Source organism: Xiphias gladius, chromosome 8 (assembly GCF_016859285.1).
Source record: "Xiphias gladius isolate SHS-SW01 ecotype Sanya breed wild chromosome 8, ASM1685928v1, whole genome shotgun sequence".
Taxonomy (NCBI): Eukaryota; Metazoa; Chordata; class Actinopteri; order Istiophoriformes; family Xiphiidae; genus Xiphias; species Xiphias gladius.
Window position 1 is genome coordinate 12,281,331 of NC_053407.1, and position 23,286 is coordinate 12,304,616.

Here is a 23,286-nt window from a genome sequence, read left to right on the forward strand (position 1 = left end):
TTTTAGTTCAGTATTAGCCATCCAGAAATACTATATAACACTGTAGTGTATCCATTGTATTCTCTTATCAACACTATGATGAGAAGTATCTGGATTTCTATGCAGAGGAAGTGCTGAAGTGTTGATGTTGCTGCAGACACAGAAAGTTCAGTCTTTCCTCTTGCTGAATAGAGGTCATTAGCACATATGCCATACCTGCACGTGCTATATGTGTAGGTGCCTTGGAGTAGAAGTGTAGCAACACCAAAGAGGTGACAGACAAATAAATGGAAAACAGAAAGCTTAGAGGTGTTAGTGTATGTGGCTATGCCAGAGAAGAGGCTGAACAGTTTCAAATAAATTCATATTGTAATTCTTCTTTTATATTAAGTTGAAAGGAGGTTTTAGTTGAGGAAAAAACTCTTGCTGTAGAGGAGAATTTTTTTATTTGAAAATACATAAAAGAGTGCATGTTTATTTAATGTCTTATCATCACTGCATTGAATTAAGATCTGATATTTAAGCTGCTTGTCATCTTGATTAAGCAGTCACCATGGGGAGTCGGCTGAAGAAACATTTTGTGTAGGCGGGAAGTACAAGGCTAGACAGTAATACAACATGTCAGTGAAGAACTAAATGGATAAAATCATGTTTACTTTGCCAATTCTTACTAATATTGACATTCCTCTGTGTCTATTTTCTTTATACGCGTCCTCTTTCCCTGTCTAAACCTTGAGGTCATTTAGAATCTCATTATTCCTCATAAAAACATAATATTGCTCTTGTGAAAACACTTAGTAGTGTACAGCATGGTGTATCACAATTATAAAATTGTAACAACAATAAATGTGTTGTACATCTATCCAGAAAGTATTATAGACATGTAACATTAGAGAAGTATTAGAGCACATTGTTAGTTCTTTAGAACATTTGCCTATCTACTCTATACAATCAAATCTGATCTTACAATCAGCATGCTCTCATTTCACAATAAAAGCTTTATCATAGTTTTAAAATGCTTGGAAATTGCTTGCACTAACTTCAAAGAGCAAAGTAGCTGATTGGTGCAAAGATAACTACTGGAATTTCTGGCATTATAGGCTGCCATATTTTTGTTATGTTTGATTGCACAGTGTAACCCATGAGCTCTGACCCTAACCAGGGCACACCCACAAAACCGCCACCTGGTTACTTGGTTGTATAAACAGCCATTGTATGCTACAGGCCATGAGCCTGAGTCATGTCAAGCAAACACACTGTACCATATTTCAGACTGACTGATACCACAATACCAATAGCAACACTTGTACATACCTGACTTCTGGCAGGCTTCACACAAGAGAAGAACGAGCTCTCTATGCCTCTTTCTTTCTGTGTGGGTGTTTGGCGGACTGATTTGCTGAACAAGTAGATGTCAATTTCAGTGTCTTATTTCACACCACAGGATGTCCAAGACTTGACAGTGAAGTACAACAGACTGTTTCTTTCCGTCATGAGAATGGTGGGATATAAAGATATAGAATGATACGCTATACTTTATTTTAAAGACAGGTATCCTGGAGTTACCCTATAGAAAGCTCACAGATATAATAATAATAGCTTCCTACATTGTCACTAATCCTGGCAGCAACTCATGCAACCTTGAAGCTGAAAACTCAAGCAACACCTGTTATGTCATGTTTCATTAATCACTATGAGGAAATTGTCCTCTGTATATGACACATGCACACTATTTCGCAGCAGCAGGCAGCTGTGTTGGGGCAGCCCCAAGGAACTAAATCCAGTCCTAAGGCCAGTGCGTTAGTCAAGGGTAATGTTAGGTACATTCCTCATATCTTGTTACCTGAGGACACATCCCAGTTGGCCCAGGTGGGGTTCAAACCCAGGGCCTTCTTGCTGTGCAGACACGGTGCTAACAACTGAGCCACCGTGCCAGTGCAAGCGAGTGAAATTGTGTCAGAGCCCCAACTTGACAGCAGCCCCTGAAAAAAAAAAAATCAACAAATACTAGAGTACATTTCAGCAAGGTACTGTAAATGTATTTTACATTGCCACTAAAACCAGTTGCCTGTTTTAATCTTTTCGCTGAATTGTGTATATATACAGTTGCTGATCGGTGTATATAAATGGTCAACTGATTTTGCTGTTTTCCTTCCAAATGCTGCTTTTGATTTATTCAGGGTAATTTGCTGAGAAGAATCTCTGGTCTTTTCCAGAACAGCCTGATGAATGGGGGCCACTGACACTACTAACTGCAAGAAAGCTATTTGTACAACAGCTAGCTTTTAGGTCTGCCACTCTTGTGCATGTGGGTCTACAAATTATGCAAAGTGATGGCATTTGATCTTGCTCTATCAGAGTGAAGAGAAAGAAATAAACTAAACGGATAACACAGTGCCCCTGCTGTAATTTAAAGGTTATCACGGTATGGTACACGGTATTGTTCCAGTCACAGTTGAACTATTCAGCCAAAAAAAAAACATATATTATGTATACAGTATGTGCAGTACAGTCTAGCAAACCCAATGATGACAGCAGTGCAAGTTCAGTGGTAGACTTTGTCCCTGATAAAACTGCTAATGCTATCCATCTCATCAAACATGGAAGCAAGTATCTAATCTCGCAGCCTTGGGGCAGACCTGGAGGCCAGACGGCCGCACCCTTCCTCTCCTCAGGCCAGGCCAGAGCAATTACTACTGCTGCTTCACACACAGACCTGTGTCACCAACGCAATTAACAAGCTCCGGAGGAGCCTGGGCAACCAGAAAGGGACAGACTGTGTACACAGCATGAATGATGAGAGGCATGAGGAGGGATGGGGAGCGAGGAAGAGATTGAAGGGAAAACAAGAGTGGATCAAGTCAGGCTGCCAGGGTTTTAGTGAACAGTTAGTGTGGGCGGATGTCAAACTTCTGTGAAAAGAAAACATGGAAACTCACATCTCTCATCTCTAATGCAATACATCATTTCTGGATGTCATACACACGCAGACATATTTGCGTCAACAAAATTTAACATTCTGTGTTGATATTACATTAGAAACATATACTGTATTGTTTTCACTCCAACGTACCTTTGGGCAAAGATGTTGGAGAGTTAGCCTGCAAATGCTCTATTTTGCCGCCCACTTCTCTACATTCTACATTCATCCTTGTTGGGAGGATGATTCATCACAGCTCTTGCCGAGGGAGTTTAATATGTTACAGCTCGCAAAAGGAACAGCAGTAGGTGTTATCTAAGCGGGATGTTCATTTTAATCGGAGGCATGTTACATTATCAGCTGGAGGAAAGCAAGCATCCCACCTCCTTTCCACTGCATTCAAACTATCATGATCCCCATCTCCATTACCTTGCATGTGACCAGTTTTTTGTCTCCCCATCGCAATCTTAATTCTAAACTCTAATCCTCATTCTAACCCCTGGTATGAGTCTACTCATCTGCTGCTCTTTTAATCACAACATCCCCTCAGTCTCCTTTCCCTTCCTACTCTTACAATTTTTTCACTTGTCCTAGTAGGATGCTCAGACAGGAAAAGATTGCACACAGGTTAGAGACAGAGGCCCTAAGGTGTCTTTGCTTACTCTGGGATGTAAGAGTGATGGAGGTTGTCGAGAGGAGAGATGGATTTCCCGGCCCATCTCGTCTCCACCCATTCATTGTTCATGAGCTGGGGCTGCCAGACAGCTGTCTGTACCTGCCACTTCTGAAAGATGCCTGCTGTCAGTCAGTCTTGGATGGTCCACAATTTGTGTTTCCTTCTCGCCAGCTGGATCTCAAATGAGCCAAAAATCGAAGACTGGGAATAGATTTTTTAATATTTTTTATTCTTGAGCTTTAGCACTTTGTTGAACATATTAAATAAAATGGATTAAAGTTGGAGGTGTTAGTGTAGGATGTGACTAAAAATACAATCAACAAATGTAGAGAACATAAGAAATGTCACTTTTTTGTTATGTGTGTCATTTTTTTTATTAATACATTGTATTTTTCCTGCACCTTGGATGGTGTTATGAAGACTTTCTTGTTAAATGTCATTTTCTTTGTCAATATGTTAATTTTGTCCACTCCCCACCTCCCATTTTGTATCCAAAATGCATGGATACCACAATGGAAAGCCACATAAGTAGCCACAGGGAATGAAAATGTTCAATTCAAAGGTGACACTATCTTTCAGTCTTCATAACACTATGAGTGATGTCAGGTATTGTAATATTCATCTCTGGTTGAGTGGTTGAAGCCAAAGCAAACAGTGGAAAATGTGAAAATCTGGGGCTAGCATCCCTTGACTGATGCCTCTTTCCTTTTTGTTTGTGTGTGTGATATGTGTGTGTGTGTGTGTGTGTGTGTGTGTGTGTGTGTGTGTGTGTGTGTGTGTGTGTGAATAGGCTAAGGGGAAAGATGAAGAAGAAAGTGCATTTACTGTGAGACAAGCAATACATTCTCTTGAATGGTACAAGAACATGCAATCTGAGCAAGGGCGAAGGTGTGGGTCTCTGCAAATATTCCTCAATTTTTCACAGGCTAATGCACATCCTCACAAATAGAACTACACACATATAAATATACACACACACACACACAGACACACAGACACACACACACACACAGTCTTGTTACAATATCCCTGTGGGGACACTCATTGACATAATGCATTCCCTAGCGCCTTACCCTAACCTTAAACATCACTAAATGCCTAACCCCCCGAACCTAATTCTAACCATAACCCTAACCCCTAAAACCTTAAAAAGTCTTAACCCTCAAAAAGCAGTCTGACATTTTCTATTTCTCTTCCAGCTGATGCATGCTAATAAACAAAATCATTAAGGCATGTCATAGTGGGCTGTGGGTGGTGGAGCTCTTCCATTACTATCAAAACCACAGCCTCCAACTGTCTTATAAATGATGGCAGAGAGAAATAGTCTCTATTAAAGGCAGCAATCAAAGCTGCATCAACACTAGCAAGCATGTCACGTAGGTAATTCAATCTCACGAGCCATGAAGCAATTAATTCATGCCAGTATAAATACACAAATAGTCTCTTTTTGCTCATCAGTAAAGCGGAGGTCTTACGGCTGTGCCTGTGTTTATTTGCGCATCTTTGTGCCTCTGTGTGAACATGTTCAGTGAAGTGAACCTGGAAGAGCAGGTGTAATTGGGTGTGGAAAAAAGGGAACCTTGTGGTCTCCCTGGCTAAATGAGATCGGACAATCATCCCCTCTCCATTTCCTCCCTAGACAACAGGCACATTGTACCCCCCTCAGGTCTGTTATTACTTCTTTGATCAGGTTGGACTCCATGACAGATGACAGGATAATGATTATTCACTGAAACCAGCTTCCCTTTGATAGCCTGGGAGCTTGTGTCTGGCTATGCCTCCTCCCAGCTAACTTGAATCAATTTAGCCACAGCCCCCCTAAAACACACACACACACACACACACACACACACACACACACACACACACACACACACACACACACACACACACACACACACACACACACAAAGTAAAATCTCTAAAGGGTTTGAGCGCTCTGGTGCATGGTCAGTCAGCAGTGGCTTAGTGAATGCTGAGGATCAATGCCCCCAGTGGTAAATCATTAAGCCCCATTATTTCTGTAAAGGGAAACCCACAAGAGAATGCAAACCCAGATGTGTTACCACCCAGATAGCAATGACCACTCGCTAAATGAGTTTCTCTGGGTCAATATCTCAATGCGGAGAGACTGGACATGCTGAGAAAGCAGTTCAGGTAGAGAGCAGATGTGAAGCCAATGTGTGCCGCATAATGTGATTCTTAGAAGGCAAGGGAAGTAAAGTGAGAAAGAAAAATGAGCGACGGTGAGACAAAGGCTTTCTGATTGCGGCTGTGAGTTGATGAAAAGTGGGTTCTGGCTTGTCTGGGTCTGTGGAAATGAGAACAGTCTGCATTTAAATGCATCTTTGGAAAGGCAGAGACCCTAAAGAGTTCTCCCGCTCCATCACCCCCCTTTCCCCAAAACCTCCTATTCCCTGTCCTATCTGGATGGGATGTTGCTTTGAATTTTGATGAAGGAAAACTAGAATTTCCCCTTCCTGAATTCCTACTTTACACCACTTAATCTCTCCTCCTGTCTCATCCCATCATCACATGCCTTTGAGGTTGTCTGATAATAGTGTCTAGGATGACTGATGGTTTTCAGGTGTTTGTAGTGTTTTTCAAGAGACAAATAATGCAGGTATTGTTCCTAAAGTGGAAATATAACTGCAATCTTCAACATCCAGTCTAAGAAACAGGCTGTTTATTTATAGATTGAAGACAAAAATAGACAATTAAAAACAAGAGGAAACATCAGACAGTCGGATTCTTGTCTGTTGTTACACTACAATAAAGAATGAGCCTTTGGAGTTATTTCAATAGGCTGTTGACACACCAACATTTCCCTTAGGTCAGTATACAACTCTCAGTGCATCTCTGTGAAGTGCTACAGTGGTGAAGTCATGTTGCTGCCATACATGTCTCACATATTATGGGTGAAACCACTTTAGATATTGAATTTAAGGCAACAGAATCAATCACGTTAAAACAAACTGCTGATACAGACTCACTTGCTGTAGTACATCATGAACGAAAGCTACGGCTGAGGGGGTCAAGGTAAGAAGCGCATATGCTTGTCTGGACGGTAATCCGTCATACCCTGCAGATTGGCCAGGAGTAATGAGCCGTTACATTACAATACACAGAAAGCTGCTACTGCGGGATCAGATTACAGTTTGATTTCCACCTAACAAAGACTCCGCAACATTCACCAATCAATAGGTGTCAAAATGTCCCCCGCTTCTGATAATAGATCTGACAAGCACAAAAGGAAGTGCACACAAATCTACAAGCATAAAGATTCGGCGGGTAGGGCAGAGGATGTAGAGGAAGGAGGGGTGAATGCAAAAGGATGATGGAAAGCACTAGGGAGAACATTATAGAACAGAAGCTAGGCACACTTAGATTTCCTTTTTTTTTTTTTTTTACAATGAATATATACTATAATACCCAGAACACCTTTGTAATATATTCTCTTGACAATTTTAGGCATTGTGGCATCTGACAAATGTTCCCTTTTTATGTCTGAGAGTGTCCACAGTGTTTGTCAAAACAACAGAATAAAATGCTATTGCGAATAAATGAAGAGTGAAGCACAAAATGTCACAGAATTTCCAATTCCTGACATCTGTTGGGCTTAACAGATGCTCCGCTCGGCTGCCTACCCAGGCTTTCTCTCTGAGTCAGCCAGGCTCACCAGTAAGCCAAGGATCTGACTGGCTGTGGAAACTGAGCCTGATGGTAATTGATTGCACATAACTTGTGTGCTTCAATTAAAGAAAGTTGGTAGCTAGTGAGGAATTAAAAAAGTTTGAGAGCAGAAAAGACGTGGCCATCCATATTTGTGACAGCAGCCTTCTTCAAGGTCAGCTCACTGCCAGCAGGCACCGGGAGAGGAGGGGTGGTAAAAGGGAGATGGCTGTCAGAGTGTGGGCCAGCCTGACAGCTCAACGGGGCTGACAGCTGGCTGAAGCAGAAACTGAAGGACAGGTGGATGCAGTAAGAGTCTAGTGTGCTAGCATCAGGGGGCGTGGTCCATGGATGGCCCAGAATCATTGTCTTCAAAGTCCAGTGGGTCGATGGGGTCTGCCCTCGGCTCCGGTAGCCTGGAAAAGAGAGGAAAAAAAAAAACACATATATATATATATCCGATCCAATATATCTGATCACTTCCAGTCTTCCGACTCTTCTCTCTTTCACAAACACCTGCATGCAGCCACACAAACACACACGCCCTACCCACACACACACACCATCCACCATGCACACATATTATGGAAATATAATAAACCTTTGTGAAATGTAATCAGCTTCAATCAAGCTACGCCTTAAGTAGAAATCATCCATTCTGTCGGTTTTATATTAGCAGCTCTGCAGTGACAGAGACAAAGTGATAGCTAAATTTCAGGGACCTGTAGCAATCCGAGCTGGGCTGATAGATTCATTTTCACTGGAGACAGTCTACACTAATCATATGCTCTAATTGGACAATGTCATAAGGGTGACAGAGCACTGCTCCTCCCTCAGAAGCAACTCTCTCCTGTTACTTCTCTTATTCCCCCCTCTGTCTTTTTTATTATAATTTCCCCCCGAAATCTACAGTACCACATCCATTTTCAAAAGATTATGAGTCAGCATGTTCTTCGTAAACACACACTTAGTATAGAGGGATGCTGTTTAATTCAATGAGATTCAATGCACTTTAGAGTTATGCCATTTAATTTCGCCATTCAAATGTCTCTTTTAAAGCAATCACTTCCTATGACCTTGGACAGTTAGTTTGCATTCATAAATTGAATTTACCGCAATCTATCAGAGCACGAATCAACAAAAAATGAAATCCAGATTATTCCACATATATCGCCGGTCATACAGTTTTATATGGCACGAAGTGTTGCAGAAGGACAAGTTAACTCTTAGGACAGCCTGTCTGAATGTTAGGTTTAAAACTGATATTACAGACACTTATGGTTCAGGGTTAGATTCTATGTAATTATTACAAAATAAAGCTGTATGTGGAAGTCAGCCTTTAAGCACCACTATCAGTAAGTAACCAGAGCACAGATGCTTTGTTCACTGATTATTACATTTGGAGGGAGATTGGTTCATGACAACCAATAAAGCAACAGGTAATTCAAATATCAAACAATATTAGCTCTCACACAATTGGTTACACAACACAGTTAACAAAATGAATGAAATATTTCCCAGACAGGCACAATGAGCATTTGAATGTGCAGTGTTCAGAGGAACGTATGAATAAAGACAAAATTCCTTTAATATAGTTAAAATAAGACATTGAGCTTACAGCCACACTCGGGGCTCTTTCATGCTGTACTAAATGCTAACACATCTTGGTTTAGCATGTTAACGTGCTAATATTTTCTTATTACCACTAAACCACAAGTACAGCTGATACTGACGGGGAAGTATTGGACAAATCAAAATTTTGACCTGATAGTGGTGCCAGATGAAAAGTTCAAGGATCTCTGAAGTGATTACAATTCATCCTGAGGAGAACATGGATGTGGGTACCAAATTTCATGGCAATTCGTGCAATAGTTGGTGATACATTTCACTCAAAACCACAAACGTGAACCTCTTGCGAACCCTACAGGAATCACCACAGGTATTAGGATACATCCTCTGGGGACCTAGAATCGCTCTGCAAAATTTTTTATCGCAATCCATCAAGTAGTTGTTGAGACAAATTTGATCCAGACTGAAATATGTGACATTGCTAAAAATAAACATGATCTTCACAGGTGCATGGTCCTCCATTCCAAAGGAGACTTATTTTCTCAACTGCTGCTTCTGGGATTGAGAATAAACTTTGAACCTTTAAAAACATATATACGCCATCTATCAAGCTACAGTATATAGAACATATAATGTTATACATTTAGTGTATTCAAGGTAAAATTAAGTAGTTGTATGTGGTTAGCCATAGATCAGGGTCGCCACAGAGATGCAAGAAAATGTTTTGTCATATGCTTATTGTTATTTATGGGAAAATAATTTTAGCTTTTACTGTTGTTAAACTTGACTTAAACTGTAAACTACACAGGTTTCAACTTCCCTCACCAGGTTTGTGGATAGAAAACAGTTTCATAAGACCAGTTCTGGCAGAAAAAAGCACTGTATTTTCCAGAAATGTGAGAGAAATGAAATGTGATAATTTGGTAATCTATCATACTGATGTCTGAATTAAACAGTTGTCATGTTGTCCAGAACAAAGAATTAGAAAATTTCTCTACAGAATCCTTGATTCAATGAAAATCTTCATCTAAGTAGCTAATTAGTGATTTTCAGATTACCCGGTTGATCCTGTGTGTGTGTGCGTTTCTATCTCCGATCTCTCTGTCAAGGACCCATTTCCATTCATCTCTGCCTCTCTGACGCGTCTATCAAGCACTTGATTCAACACTGTTCCATCTCCAATGTGTCAGTTTTCCTGCCCATGCCATATGCAACAAAATCTTTGAGAAAAAATCTTAAATGTTGATTAATAGGCAGCAATATCTTTCTAAGCACTGCTCCCTGAGTATTCCTGTCTGACATACTTCTGCTGGCAGAAACAAGGATCTGCTTCCTATCCCTTCGTCCTGCGCCTCCTCGAGGAGCACGTCATCGCAACTCAAACTCACAACAGGGCATCTCATCAAGGAGCATCCACAAATGTGTGTACACCTATAAGCAGAGTCTTGTTAGCCTGTCAAACCTGAACGGAGTAACTCAAAAATGCTTAGTGGTCAAGCTATAAACAACACTATTAGGTTTTAACAAAGCAGCAATAATAGAAACACACATATGCACACACCTTGGCATCAAATGCCAATTTACTGACTGCCCAAAGAAATGATAATGTTGGACAGACTTTATACACACACACACACACACACACTCACACACACACACACACACACACACACACACACACACACACACACACACACACACACACACACACACACAGGGTTAGTTGCTGTATAGTTATCCCATCTCTCTGTATACATCTGAGACATTAATTATTCAAAAGTGCTGTTCCCATTCAAATTCTTGGCAAAGTTAACACTTGCACTTTCATACACCAAACAAATTTTACTAAGTATTCAAATTGTCTATAGCATCAGATAGGCTGTTCGCTTTGTTGTCAGCACAGCACACAAAAGTCTGCATTGAGTAAAGCTCTGCACTCTCACATAGCTCCCTCCTGTTTGAGACGGTGTTTGGGGTAAAACGTTGGCAGACTTATTTGTGTAAGGCAGTTTCATCTCGCATCTCCAGTCAACCAAAACAGTCACCCTACTCTTCGTACAAAAAAATAAATAAAAAATTACAAATATATTCATATGGCACACAGCGAGGCCTCTACTATGGAGGCAAATGAACTATTTATATTCTATGATCCTTTCTAAGCCTTAGGACACAGGGATGTAATAACTTATTTATTCCACCCGCAGGAAAAAGGCCATTACTTGAGAGAAAGAGAGAGAGAGAGAGAGGGAAAGAGAGAGAGAGAGAGAGAGAGAGAAAGAATGGCAGCAAATGGGATGGGATGGCAGAGAGAAAAGACGGAGGGGAGCTTCAACACACAACAAAATGTCAGTGGGTGGTTGATAAATTCCCTACAAGTTAAAGCCCTTACTTTGTTCTCTTTTTCCGTCTGTTCATCTTCCCTGGACTAAGTAAAAGATCACTTTGCTCTGTGTGTGTGTGTGTGTGTGTGTGTGTGTGTGTGTGTGTGTGTGTGTGTGCGTGTGTGTGTGTGTGTGTGTGTGTGTGTGTGTTTCTGTGTCCCTGATGACGGGGTTCTTTCCCTCCATGACTTATTCATAAGCTTTAATGCAGTTGATGTATTATTGATCAGGACTGATCACTGCCTCCTCCCCTTGGTGTGACCATGGTCTGTGGCACCATGGTCACACCAGGGGGTGAGCTGGGGGCTGGGAGGCCTGCTGCAGAGCTCGCTGTCTGGGCTTCAGTGAAACACACTGGCTGTGCTCATGGGTGATGGATCGACAACAGTCTTGATGTGTGGAAATTTGAAACACTGTGTGTGTGTGTTTGTGTGTGTGTGAGGGAGAAAGAGGGAGAGATAAGAGTTTAGATAGGTCTGACAGAGTAGAACAAAGCTAATCTTACTAATGTCTCCTCACTGAGTGAGACAGAAAAGTTTCTCCAATAGCCTTAAAATGAACCCATCACTCATGGGAGAAAATCTCAGGCTCCCCGTGATAAAAGAACAGGGAGGGGGTGTACATGATGCTGCCTAGACTTTGACTTTTGTCTCTCTCATTCTATTCCTGTTTTGGCCTCAACCCCATGGAGCTCTCGGGGAGATAGAGCAGGGAGGGGTCTTCGCCCTGATTGAGTTTGAATTCCCTGCTCTTGGCAGAAAAGCTGCAGGATTCCTAAGTCATCGTCTGGAAACACTCCCATCACGCTGTGGCAGCCTTGCAAGCTTGATCCAGCCTCACTGCCATATGAATAATCATACCGCAGTGCCTTGGATATGCTGAATGGGTTTGAGGTGTGTGTGTGTGTGTATGTGTGTAAGAAACTGGGGGTTGCTGATAGGGGATTGAGGTTCTTCTTGATTAAGCAAACAGGTTGGTTGAGAATAAGGCTGTCTACGCTACATAGCACTGGTGGTGATCATCCGCAAGGGAAAGTAAGTTTTGCAATTTGCATTTCCAAACAGTGGTGATGCCATCTAAGCATACTCCATCACATAAGATGGCAGGGCCCATTTCTCAAGCCCTGGGGGCCTATGAGGTTTGGTCTAGTGAGAGAGGAACCTTAATAGTTATTGATAGAGCCCACAAGGACAGGCTCTTACCCTTAGTCTCCAGTGAAGCACTGCACTCTGCACTACTTAATGAAGTAAAACTTGTCTCTTCTGCAGGATGATTTAACACTACAAACAGCTTTGTGACTAGATATGACTGAGATATGGAAAAAATAGATCAAATAAAGTAGTGAAAGGCAGAAAGAATGGAGTGTAGAATTCATGATGTGAAGAAGGGAGGGAGATTGAAAAAACAGATATTGATTTGTAAATCTAAATCTAATCTAAAAAAAGAGGTAGGTTATTATGAGTAATTTACCATCTCTGCACTAATGCTCTGCTGGATCTAATTGGCCATTGTCCTGGAAAGGTTTACATCTTTTTCTCTCTCTTGCCACCTTGTCTGCCACCTTCCCTTCTTCACTTTATGGGTTTATGTAATTTCCTTTCATCTGACAGCCCTGTATAGCGATGTGTAATTTACAAATAGCCCTTGCACACATCTTTCATTAAGAGCACCCCTGTGATCTTCCCAACACTTTGCACTGCGATGATCCTGCCAGCGAGAATTTGAAATATGGATGTATCCTAATGAGGAGAAATGTGAAGGAAAAACCAAGGAGGGCAAAAGAGTGAGTCAAAGAGGTAGAGGGAGACATAAGTAAGCAAAAGACAATTTATCAGCGATCAGGAAGGTGAAGAATGGAGAACAAAAGGAGGACAGCCACAGTGTTGGCAGGAAGTGACATCATCTTGATCGCGGATTGTTGCTGAGGCTCAGACACGCGGAATGGAGAGGTGATGTGTGAAAGCCGTGATACATTTTTCAGGAGTTTCTATTAAAGTTCCATTGCCACATGTCACTCAGGCCACGATCAGATGAAGTGCTTTTTTCTCAAGAGCACTTGTGAGCATCACCAGGAACACAATCATTAACAATCTCTTTGATATGTGGCACTATGCCTAAGAGCTTGCAAAGTCTACAGTTAGGTGTAGCTACTTCACCGGCTACTGAGAACAAACAATTGTATAAAAATAGATTCATAATAGAATTACAAACCAGTTTCCTTTGTGAATATATTTGCACAAACAAGCAAATAACAGAGTGCATTTTAAGGAAATAACAGAAACTCTGGGTAATGATAATTGAATCTTTAAAAAAATAACTTCATTTCATGGGAGAGAAGCCTTTTACAGTTGATTACTTACAGTACAATAAAAATAATAAAAAGAACAATAAGAAAGAAATAAAAAGAATAAAAAGAAAATGTATTTTGGAAGTTTCAGTTGGAATTAATAATTATGTACTTTGCTGAAACCATGCCTAAAATAATAAGGATAAACTAATTTGGCAACTGATACAAAAAAATCTTCCGTTTAATTCCTCCATGCGCAACATTTTAAACAGCTGGTTATGCTGTCCTTTCTGACCATGATCAGTGTGGAGTTTGTTTCCCTTGAAGAGCTTAAAACTCATATGAATCTAATCTTCAAAACTGAATTTTGAAGATTAGACAGTAGGTCTTGATGCACAAGCATGCTTTTTGGGGTACCCCAGGGGTTTGCCCTAGGTTTTGCTCTATTCATATTCTACCATTAGGCCACCCTGTGAAGATGATCTCAGTTTTCACCTTTAAATTGGATAACACTCTTACAGTATAGACATAACATGTTATCCTAATCACAGTGAATTAAGTTGATGTTCTCAATTTGTCTTCAGAACCATCAAAATTGCGTATTTTGAAACTTTAGATACGAATACATTGAATACCAGCTTGTTGTGGATCATTTATTATTATTATTATTATTATTAATTATTCTCCTTCATTTCAACACTGTAATATAATACAGGTTAAAGCTGTACTATTCTAAAAAAACATTAAAAGCGTCCATACTGCCATCTTTTCTTGTTTATACTACTGTAGCTCTTCATTCTCTACACTGGCCAAAATGATCTTGTGATCACTCCAGCTCTTTCAAAATGCAGCTGCACAGGTTTTAACTACTAAAAAGAAGCAAAGTGATTTATCCAAAACATGGGGTGAACAGCACTGGGTGTGTGCCATGCTACATCACAGAGATTTTTGACTGCGCATGAGTTGCACAGATTGTGATCATTAGATGAAGCCTGTCTGATTTTTTTTTTTCAAAGTAGACTGAAGACTAAAAGTAGGCATGATTTTTTAAAATTTTTATTCTTTTTATCCAAACATTTTTATTCAAAGACATCTTCCTTATAATACCCCACATTCTATCAGTAACAGAGTTTCTGTCCTGCCATGGCAGAAGGAGAACTCCTCAGCAAGTGTGACGGCAGTAATTGAGGAGCGAGGAGTCTATAAAGATTCTGTGGTGAGAGGCTGCTATGTGGGCACAGGTGCTACCAGCAGCACGGGTGTTGTTTCACGCTGTTCGCTGGTTCATGACTGTTGCACTATGCTTTGAAACAAGGACAGCAACCACAACACTGTTCTTCCTCCATGAAATGGGAGAAATATCTACACGGGTGTCAAAAATCCCTGGGAATTTTAATGATAAATCCGTAAAATCTCTTAATAGCTCGCATCTGTGCAGTAACCCCTGTTAATCCATAGTTGCAGTATTAGTATTGGCTTTGTTTACATAGTGTTTTATTGGGCTGACGAGATTCTTTTTCCCCAGGCAATATAACTGTCTATGCTTATGACATCCAAACTGACCATAACACATTGTGCTGGAAAAATAATACTGTTATTATTTAAATATCTAAAATGAAAGCATGCTTAAGTCAAGAAAAGTGTTCTTCAAGCATGAGACTTTTTGTAATTAACAGTACATTTCATTTTGGGATGAAAGTCTTCAAATATGAACAAATGTACGGTTTATACCCCAGTTTGCATGAAATGAATTATTGACTCTATCTTAATGCCTGAAAATTAGTGGAAGAGAGTGAAACAAACTTCCTGACCAAAGAGAGAGCCTTCCATCCCACTGTATGATACACATTCTGAGCTGACTGAATAATTGCTACCAACAGTGGTAGTCTGCCTCTTTCAGAGTCACCGGTCTATTCATACTGTTCACTGGGACTGTCTTCCCCCTGAAAAACAATGCAGCACCCTGTGGTGTTTCCCTACTGTTCCAAAGACTTAATCAGTTCAAGGAGGACGTGAAGAGACAAGGCACAACAACAGGCAATGCATCATGGTACGGGGGACAGAGAGCTAGGGGCTGTTTAACATGACCCTTTGTGAGCACTGCAGCTTACTCATCAGGGCAAAATGGGAGCAGCGAAGAAAAATACGTCTCATCATCCACCAGATGTATCGCCTCAAGTAGACCCCATTCAAACTCATGTTCATGCATGCCAATATTTTAAAATGTACATCAGGAAGTACGCTGCGTACCACTCCAACCTAAGATTGCTTGCAGTCTACTCACTACATGATGCATGTATTATACTAAGGATGCCTTCTCCTGCATACAGACTGTGGACAGTGAGGCAGAAAGGTCAGTGATGTGGAATAAAATAGTGTGCCGATGCTCAGCCAATCAGAATAATCACACAGGTTTGTCTGTGCTGCAGCAGGTGTGAGGAGTATGATGAATGCTGTTATCCCTCCATGAACTAATTTCTCCCTCACTTCGACACAGGTACCTTCCGTTAATCATACTGAGGAATTAATGCAGAGCCATTCAGATAAGAGCATTAGATCACTGTAAAGACTCAATCTTACATTGGCTCATTTAGTGATTTTACTATTTCTGTGGCCATGGGGCAATTAAGAAATTAATCAACTGCTGCAATCCCATCCATGCAGTCTACAAAAATAAAACTGCTCATTATTGTGAATGTCAAAATCAAACTGACCTGAACATGAAGAAAAGCATCAGCAGGGATTACTTTAGGTATATGACTGTGTGTGGACCACCATGTTAGGAAAATACACCACAATACTTCTTTTTAAGCTCCTCTTCACTGAGATGCAATCTGACAATGAACAGTTACCCTGATAACAAACCCCTGGGTAGGCACAGGACTGTGCCTTCTAGTTTTTCCAGAGCCACTATACTCTTGGTCACAAATTAAATGGCAATGAATGACGTTAAGAAGATCCCTTAGAGGAGAGCAATGAAGAGATAATGGAATCACCTTAATGGTTCCCCACTGTATAACAAAGAGAGGGGAGAGAGGACAGACATGCTGGATGTAGTCTGCTAACAAGAGGTTTGATCTTCAGGAGGTTAAACTGTGTCGTTTTCTGCTATTATTCATACATACTTACAAATATGCAGCTATTCATTTTTAAAACAGTAAAACTCAGATCCATAAAGAAACCCAAGGGATGATTATGAAACAGGATATATGACTCACTGGGGTCTAGTGCCATTGCGTACTCTGGTGATACAAAGTAAATGTAAATGGTATGGCATTTTACTGTGAAAGAGACAAGACCCAATCCTGGAGTGGTGCTGCTCAAAATGTAACAATCTGAGCTCAGTTTACAGAAGCAACAGGCCATCTGTTAGTATCCTGGACTAAAATATTTGTTGCCAAAGAGTCACCACAGTTGTACAAAACTGCAAAACGCTTCACTGATGGTTCAAAAACTGAAATTTACCTAAACAATAAAGGAGAACCATTTGCAAAGAAACACAACAGCATTTCTGTTCCTAGTAAGGATAATAGAAAATGCCTGAGCTAAAAATCAAGAACTCTTACAGGTGAATAAATCATCAGTACTACTGTGCATTTTTTGCATTTTGCCTTTAACCACCACAATGGTAATCTGGGTTATAGAGCCAACCTGAGTCTAACCTACACTGGACTTCCTCATGTGTAGGTTTGGTTCGGCAGATCGGATGAAGATGGCACTTCTACTAACCAATAGACTCTCTGAAAAAGTCACCTTTCATATGGGATGTTGAAATGCAGTAAAGTACATGTACTGCAGTCTAATAATGAATCAATGAATACAGTATAGGACCACTTGATACTTTTTGTATTTTTATGATAAATTTGACCTTTAAAAAGATTTTTGTGACATATTGTAGTGGAATGTTTTGCAATATATTGGGTATCATCAAATCTTTAATGCGATACCACTGATACTGTGGCCAAAATATTATGATAGAATCGATAGTAGTGAGTGCACTGTGATTTCCTCCCCTTCACAAGATAACCAAAAAGTATACTGAGTGGCTTACACAAATGATACTATATAAAAGCACAATTTCTAATAATCTAATTATTTCTCAAATTCAATTCCCATCTCCTAAGTGTTTAGAAAATGTTCTCTGATTTAAGCCCATAACCTGCTTTGTCAGACTAGTTATCCATGACAACTAATATTAGGCATACTGAACCCACATATCTCAGGCATAGCCAGGTTGATCTTGCTTCATTATATATTAAGTCCCAGGTCTGGGGATATCTGATACTTGCCAAGAAGAGTAAAACCTCATTTTCCTGCATTCTTTTTTAACAAGACTAGGTCAAAACCTATAATATGGCTGGACCACATAAAAAACTACTTTCAACCCTGCTCAGAAAATCACTAAATATTGCTAGATGAGCTCATTAGCATATTCATGGTGTCATATTTGCATTCTGCCTATTATCAGTCGGTTTCAGCCCTTTATCTGTGTGCTTCTCTCCTACTCTCTGTGCTAACATCTTTGCGGCAATTCATTTTGAAAGAATAATGGCCAATGGGGAAACACTCGGCCAGCCGACCAGTGGTGTAACGTCATCAGTTAGTCATGCGGCAGTCAGCTTAATGTCACGTGCTTTGTAGTCGCTTGAATTAGATTGCTGTCGCGGTGCAGCCAAAAATATGCAAACTTCAAATGCACACTATGTCTTTGGCATAAATTGAAATTTCTGTAGTATATAATACTCCTTTTGAAGTTTGAATCTCAAGCCCATAAGAGTGAGAAAAGGAGAGAAAAACACATTGGAGAGATAAACTTTTATCTGTCCTTCGGAAAGCACACAGCATCAGCTTACAGGTAATGAATAGCTAGCACCAATGCTGTCCCCCAGTCTCCTTTGACTTAAGACTTCTTATATTCTTTGTTCCCTATTCCCTCTTCTTTAACCTCAACTTGGCTGTAGTTTTATTTCATGTTCCAGTGTCTGTGTCCTTTATCTACTTTTCAACTGATTTTTACTTTTTTCTTCCTGTCTCTCCCTTCCTTCGCCCATGCCCGTAATGCTTTCCCTGCTTTGTCTCTCTCTGCCCTTTGTTGTCTCCACAGACAGACAGACACCATCGATCCAGGGTTGCTGAAGGGAGTCCTTCCTTGCCTGATCTGCACAGTCTGTCATGTGACCACTGAGCTGGCTCTGCCCCAGGGCCAGACAGCCATTATGAAGACTGACTGATCACAGCAGCGCACACACACTTGGCAGGCTGGCAGAGCTGCCCCCTGTTGCCTCTTTCAAACAACTCCGTTCTCTAACAGCAGACCAGCGGCGCCGCGTTAAATGAGTGAACTGCCCAGGTACCCTGACGAGCTGTCCCGGAATCTGGATCGCTCTGGAGAGATTTTAAAATTAAAAGCCTGTTTACACCACACTTAGAGCAATGACTCCTCCTTTGTCTGTACTCTCCTCTATCGGAGACGGAGCGATGTCAGATGCCCATATGGCCAGACAAAAGGGAGAGGCGAGGAAAAAGGAAAAGAAAAGAGTTTGTGTCTATGAGACAGAGAAAAACCGAGAAGAGTTGGAGAACAGACTGGCTATTAGGCAAAGCCTTCTGTCACATGAAAACTCCCCCTCCCCTGCATCCAAGCCCTGTCATCCAAGCCCTCAGTGTGAAGGACGCCTAGACAGACAGCCCAGAAAACCTGGGCTCCAGACTGTCACAGCTCTCATCTCGGCTGATAAAAGTCTCATATGCCTCATCCATCGCTCCCTGCTTTTTCCTCTGCAGAATGTTAAACACACTGTGGAATAAAGGACTTCCCTTAGGGTGCTGAATAATGATCTTCCTCTTGCAGCAAACAAAAAGATTAATTTTTATGATCACTACCACAAAATCAACTTTAAAAGAAAGGGTCTAAATGAAAATTGTGTACTATAATGCAAATGTATAAATATCAAACTTTGCAGACAGTGCTGCACAAACAGAAAATGGTTTGGACTTTATTAATATTAACTGAAATTTGTTGTTGTGTTCCTGCAGAAGCAGCATGATAAAATGTAACACTGCAACACAATGAAATACAGTCATGGGGCTTGACAGCTCCCCAGTGCTGCCTGACTAATAAACTTTTATGTGTACTAATGCATCCTGTAAAACATCAGTCATAAAAGCCTGCCTCCTCCTGAAGGTGACAAGCCCCTATCGGACATTTCATCATAAAGAAACTGGAAGCAATATCATTGCTTTTTAAAGAAAATCGTGAGGCATGCCTACCCTTGGGAAATGCATCTTTATCTCTAATCACAGGCGAATAAAAGGCACATTTTCTATTTTGAAACATGCAAATGTGTCTCTATATTTGGACAAAATCCTGGTTCAAAAGGGAAATTCAGACATACAAACAGAACCCCCATTAGAAAAAGCAATTATATTTTTCATTCACTGCCCCCCCTTCACAGACCATCGCTAGATTAAGGTGATTTTGTAAAGTGCAGGCTAAATCTCCCATTAGAATCCTGGGGTAGTTAAATCCCAACAATCTCCTCATTCCTCTCTTGCCAATACTATAAATCTACATGGTGACAGGGCTTGTCGTGAGGCTGCTGAATTAAACATGCCACCATTTGCACACTCCTCCTTCCCCTCACTAGGAGAATAACTGAGCAGAGGGATGGACTGTGGCGCGGAAGAGGGAGAGTGCGCTGACAACTGCCCCACTGAGCCGTCAGACAGCCTTGCTGTGATGTTGTTGCTGTGTCCAGCTGTGGAAGGGAGGTGCTTTCCAGCAGTGTGTATTGGGTATTTGCTAGAGCTGTTTCTGGGTTGACAGTTCATACCTATGGGCCGTAGGTTTGATAAGGCACTGATTCATTGCCCCTTGGTTCAGCCTGCTATTATCATCCTCTGACATCTCCACCAAGCTGTAATCAGACCTGCAATTCCACCCGAAGGGTAACATACTGTGATACGCATGTGTGTGTGAGGCATCTCTGTGTGAAAGCATCTTCCTTTCTATTCAGAGCACAGACTGTAGGTACGGAGAGACAGTTGCCTTGTTCTTTCTGTCTTTCCACTAATTACCCTAACCCGGCAAGTGTGTTTGTGATTGTGTGTATGTGTGACTGTGTGTGTGTGTCGTGTTTATGTGTAATTTTAGGATGAAAAATTAAGGTTCATACACAGTGTGACATCTTACGAGCACCTTTACTTCTGTCTAAGGGAGATTGCATGCATGGTACGGTGCAAGGCGGTGTCTCTACGGATCCAGTATGATGATCTGTCTTTTGGATAGAACACAGACGGAATGAAGTGTGTGTGTGAGAGAAAGCGAGAGGATATGGGAGAGAAGAAAGAATACGCAAAGAGTTTCCAGAGAACCTATTTTTCCTGTTTGTAAATGTATATCATTCCCTGACAAGATACAAGACAGAGACTCTAATTTTCTTCTCCACTTCCTGTAGGGTATGTCATATCAGCCTTACTCAAGCCAAATAATGTTATTCTCAAATGTACACAAAATTCACAAGCACCCAAGAATTGCCTACAGCAGGAAATTTGCCCATCAGACCAATTAGCATCTGGCTGTGTGGCAGTTTCCTGAGGTGGTGATTTCAGTTGACAACATTGACATTTGCTGATCATTGTATTCCAGCTGTTAAATGTTCAGTCCAGATGAGCAGGTCAAAAGTACCAAAATAAAAGCATGCCAGTAACTGTACAGATTGTTTAAATGAGAATGTGGCTTTCTGAAAACAAATATCAGCATTCATGCTAGTGCTCCAACTATATGTCATGAACAGACATTCATAGCGTCCTTAGGATGAACTCTAACGATATTCGTGATGACTTGACTTTTTGTCATCTGGTGCCACCATGATGATGACATTTGTGTTTTTGAGTAAAATGTCTCAACAACTTTTGCATGGATTGCTATGAAATTTGGTTCAGACTTTCAGGAATCCACTCTGATGACTTGTCATAACTTTGGTGATCCCTTCACTTTTTATCTAGAGCTATCATCAGGTAAAAAATATAACTTTCATTCCCATTAGTCTCAGCTGCACTTTGTGTTTGGTGCTAATTTGCAAATGTTGGCATGCTGAGATGCTTGATTAAAATGGAAGACATGGTAAACATCAGCATGCTAGCACTGTCTCTTTCCCTCACTGAAATTCCTCAATCACTTTCCTCTCGCTTCTTTTTGTCATTTCACTTCTTTGCAAATAATCCCAGGTGTGCATAAATACACACAGACATCTACACACTCCAACACACGTAAAACACACATACACAGGCACTCCCACCAGAAATATCTGTTTTCAGTGGGGGAGAGTGAGCTGTAATTAACGCATTTGGATTCATTATTTCTGATACCAATTCCTCGCAGCCTCTCTCTTTACAGAACACACAAACCACAGAGGCTTCTGTGACAATGTGATTATGAGATGGGACAGCTAGAGAAATATGGGTGGGTAATTTAATGAGCAGGTGCAGCAAAAAAGAATTAACAAGACAGGCTCTGAGAAAGGATCGCAGCACATACAACTGCGGTTCTGTATTCATAAATTATGAAGTAGATAATGATACATCAGCGTATTTTACTATGTGACATAAAAATGACATGTTCTGCCTCAATTTACAGTCACTGAGACAGTAAAAGCATGCAAGACCTGAAAAAATGAGTATGGTTACTCAGTCTAAGTGGCTTAGTATGATACTGAACACTGGAATGGTATTTGTTGAAGCAGATATAACAAAATATGGACCACTGGAAGAGATAAAAGTCTCATACGAGGAAGCTTGGTAAAGTTTACCATCAGAGACTAACCCATTGTTGCTGTCTTGTGCAATGGAGCCTTCTGAAATATTCTTTGCCACACTCTCTTTCATATTTCATGCCTTTCCCTTCTGTATTACCAACCTGCCTAGAAAGCTTACTGTAGTTTTCCCATTTTCTAACCCCCCCCCTTTTTTTTGTCTTTCCTCTTCAGCAGTCACCCAACATCTTCCATGCTGGAGTGGAAATACATCTTTACCGGCTATACCTTCTGCTCTTCTCGTCTCAGCATGGTTAGACCATACCTGTGCTCAGTTTCATTTCAAAATTTCACCACTACAAATGCCATCTCTTTATCACTTTCTTACCACCATTTTGTTCCTTGCATGCCTTTACAACTAGGCAGCTTCAAATTATGTTAACGCACAAATGTCTACTACTTTAACTTGCACAAAGTTCCTCTGGATAAGAGAATCAGCCTTATATGTGAAATATGAATTGCAAAGGTTGTCAATCCATTACTTTATATTAAATCTAGCCTTTTTTCCACACTTTAAGGCAAAGTTCAACAGATATGAATATTTAAAGTCCTGTGTAGCTCCTTGTTAAATTGTTAAATCTCTCTTTTACAATGTCAGCAGAACAAAACCGACAATCATTCCTTTTCTCAAGGTATAAAGTCACTATGCTGACAGTGATCTCTGAAAAAAAGTACTTCAGAACAGATAAACACATGAGCACACACACACACACACACACACACACACACACACGCACACACACAAAACAATATTTGTGCACGCACAAGTACACCTTTGCACACATACAACAAAAACATCAGCAGAAAGGCAAGGAAATGTATGTGGGATAGAGATGTACTTTAAACACATGGATTAACAATCCATTATTCATAGGCAATACGGGCTCAGAGAATCAACACATACACAGCCGTAACCCAATTCTGCCGCACTATAGCCTTGAATGCATCACAGACCCTCAACGCTAACTCTGTGCTCTCTGGGATCCCAG

At 40.8% G+C, this 23,286-nt stretch overlaps 1 protein-coding gene across 7 annotated transcripts in view; it reads right to left on the reverse strand.

The window, feature by feature from the left end:
- Positions 1-6,968: 6,968 nt before the first annotated feature.
- Positions 6,969-23,286, reverse strand: part of trim44 (tripartite motif containing 44) — a 43,928-nt gene continuing 27,610 nt past the window's right edge. For all 7 annotated transcript variants that reach the window (XM_040133884.1, XM_040133883.1, XM_040133880.1 and 4 more), the window contains one exon: positions 6,969-7,663. In XM_040133884.1, the coding sequence (XP_039989818.1) occupies positions 7,579-7,663 (85 nt within the window). In that variant the 3' untranslated portion in view covers positions 6,969-7,578. The remainder of the gene's footprint in view (positions 7,664-23,286) is intronic.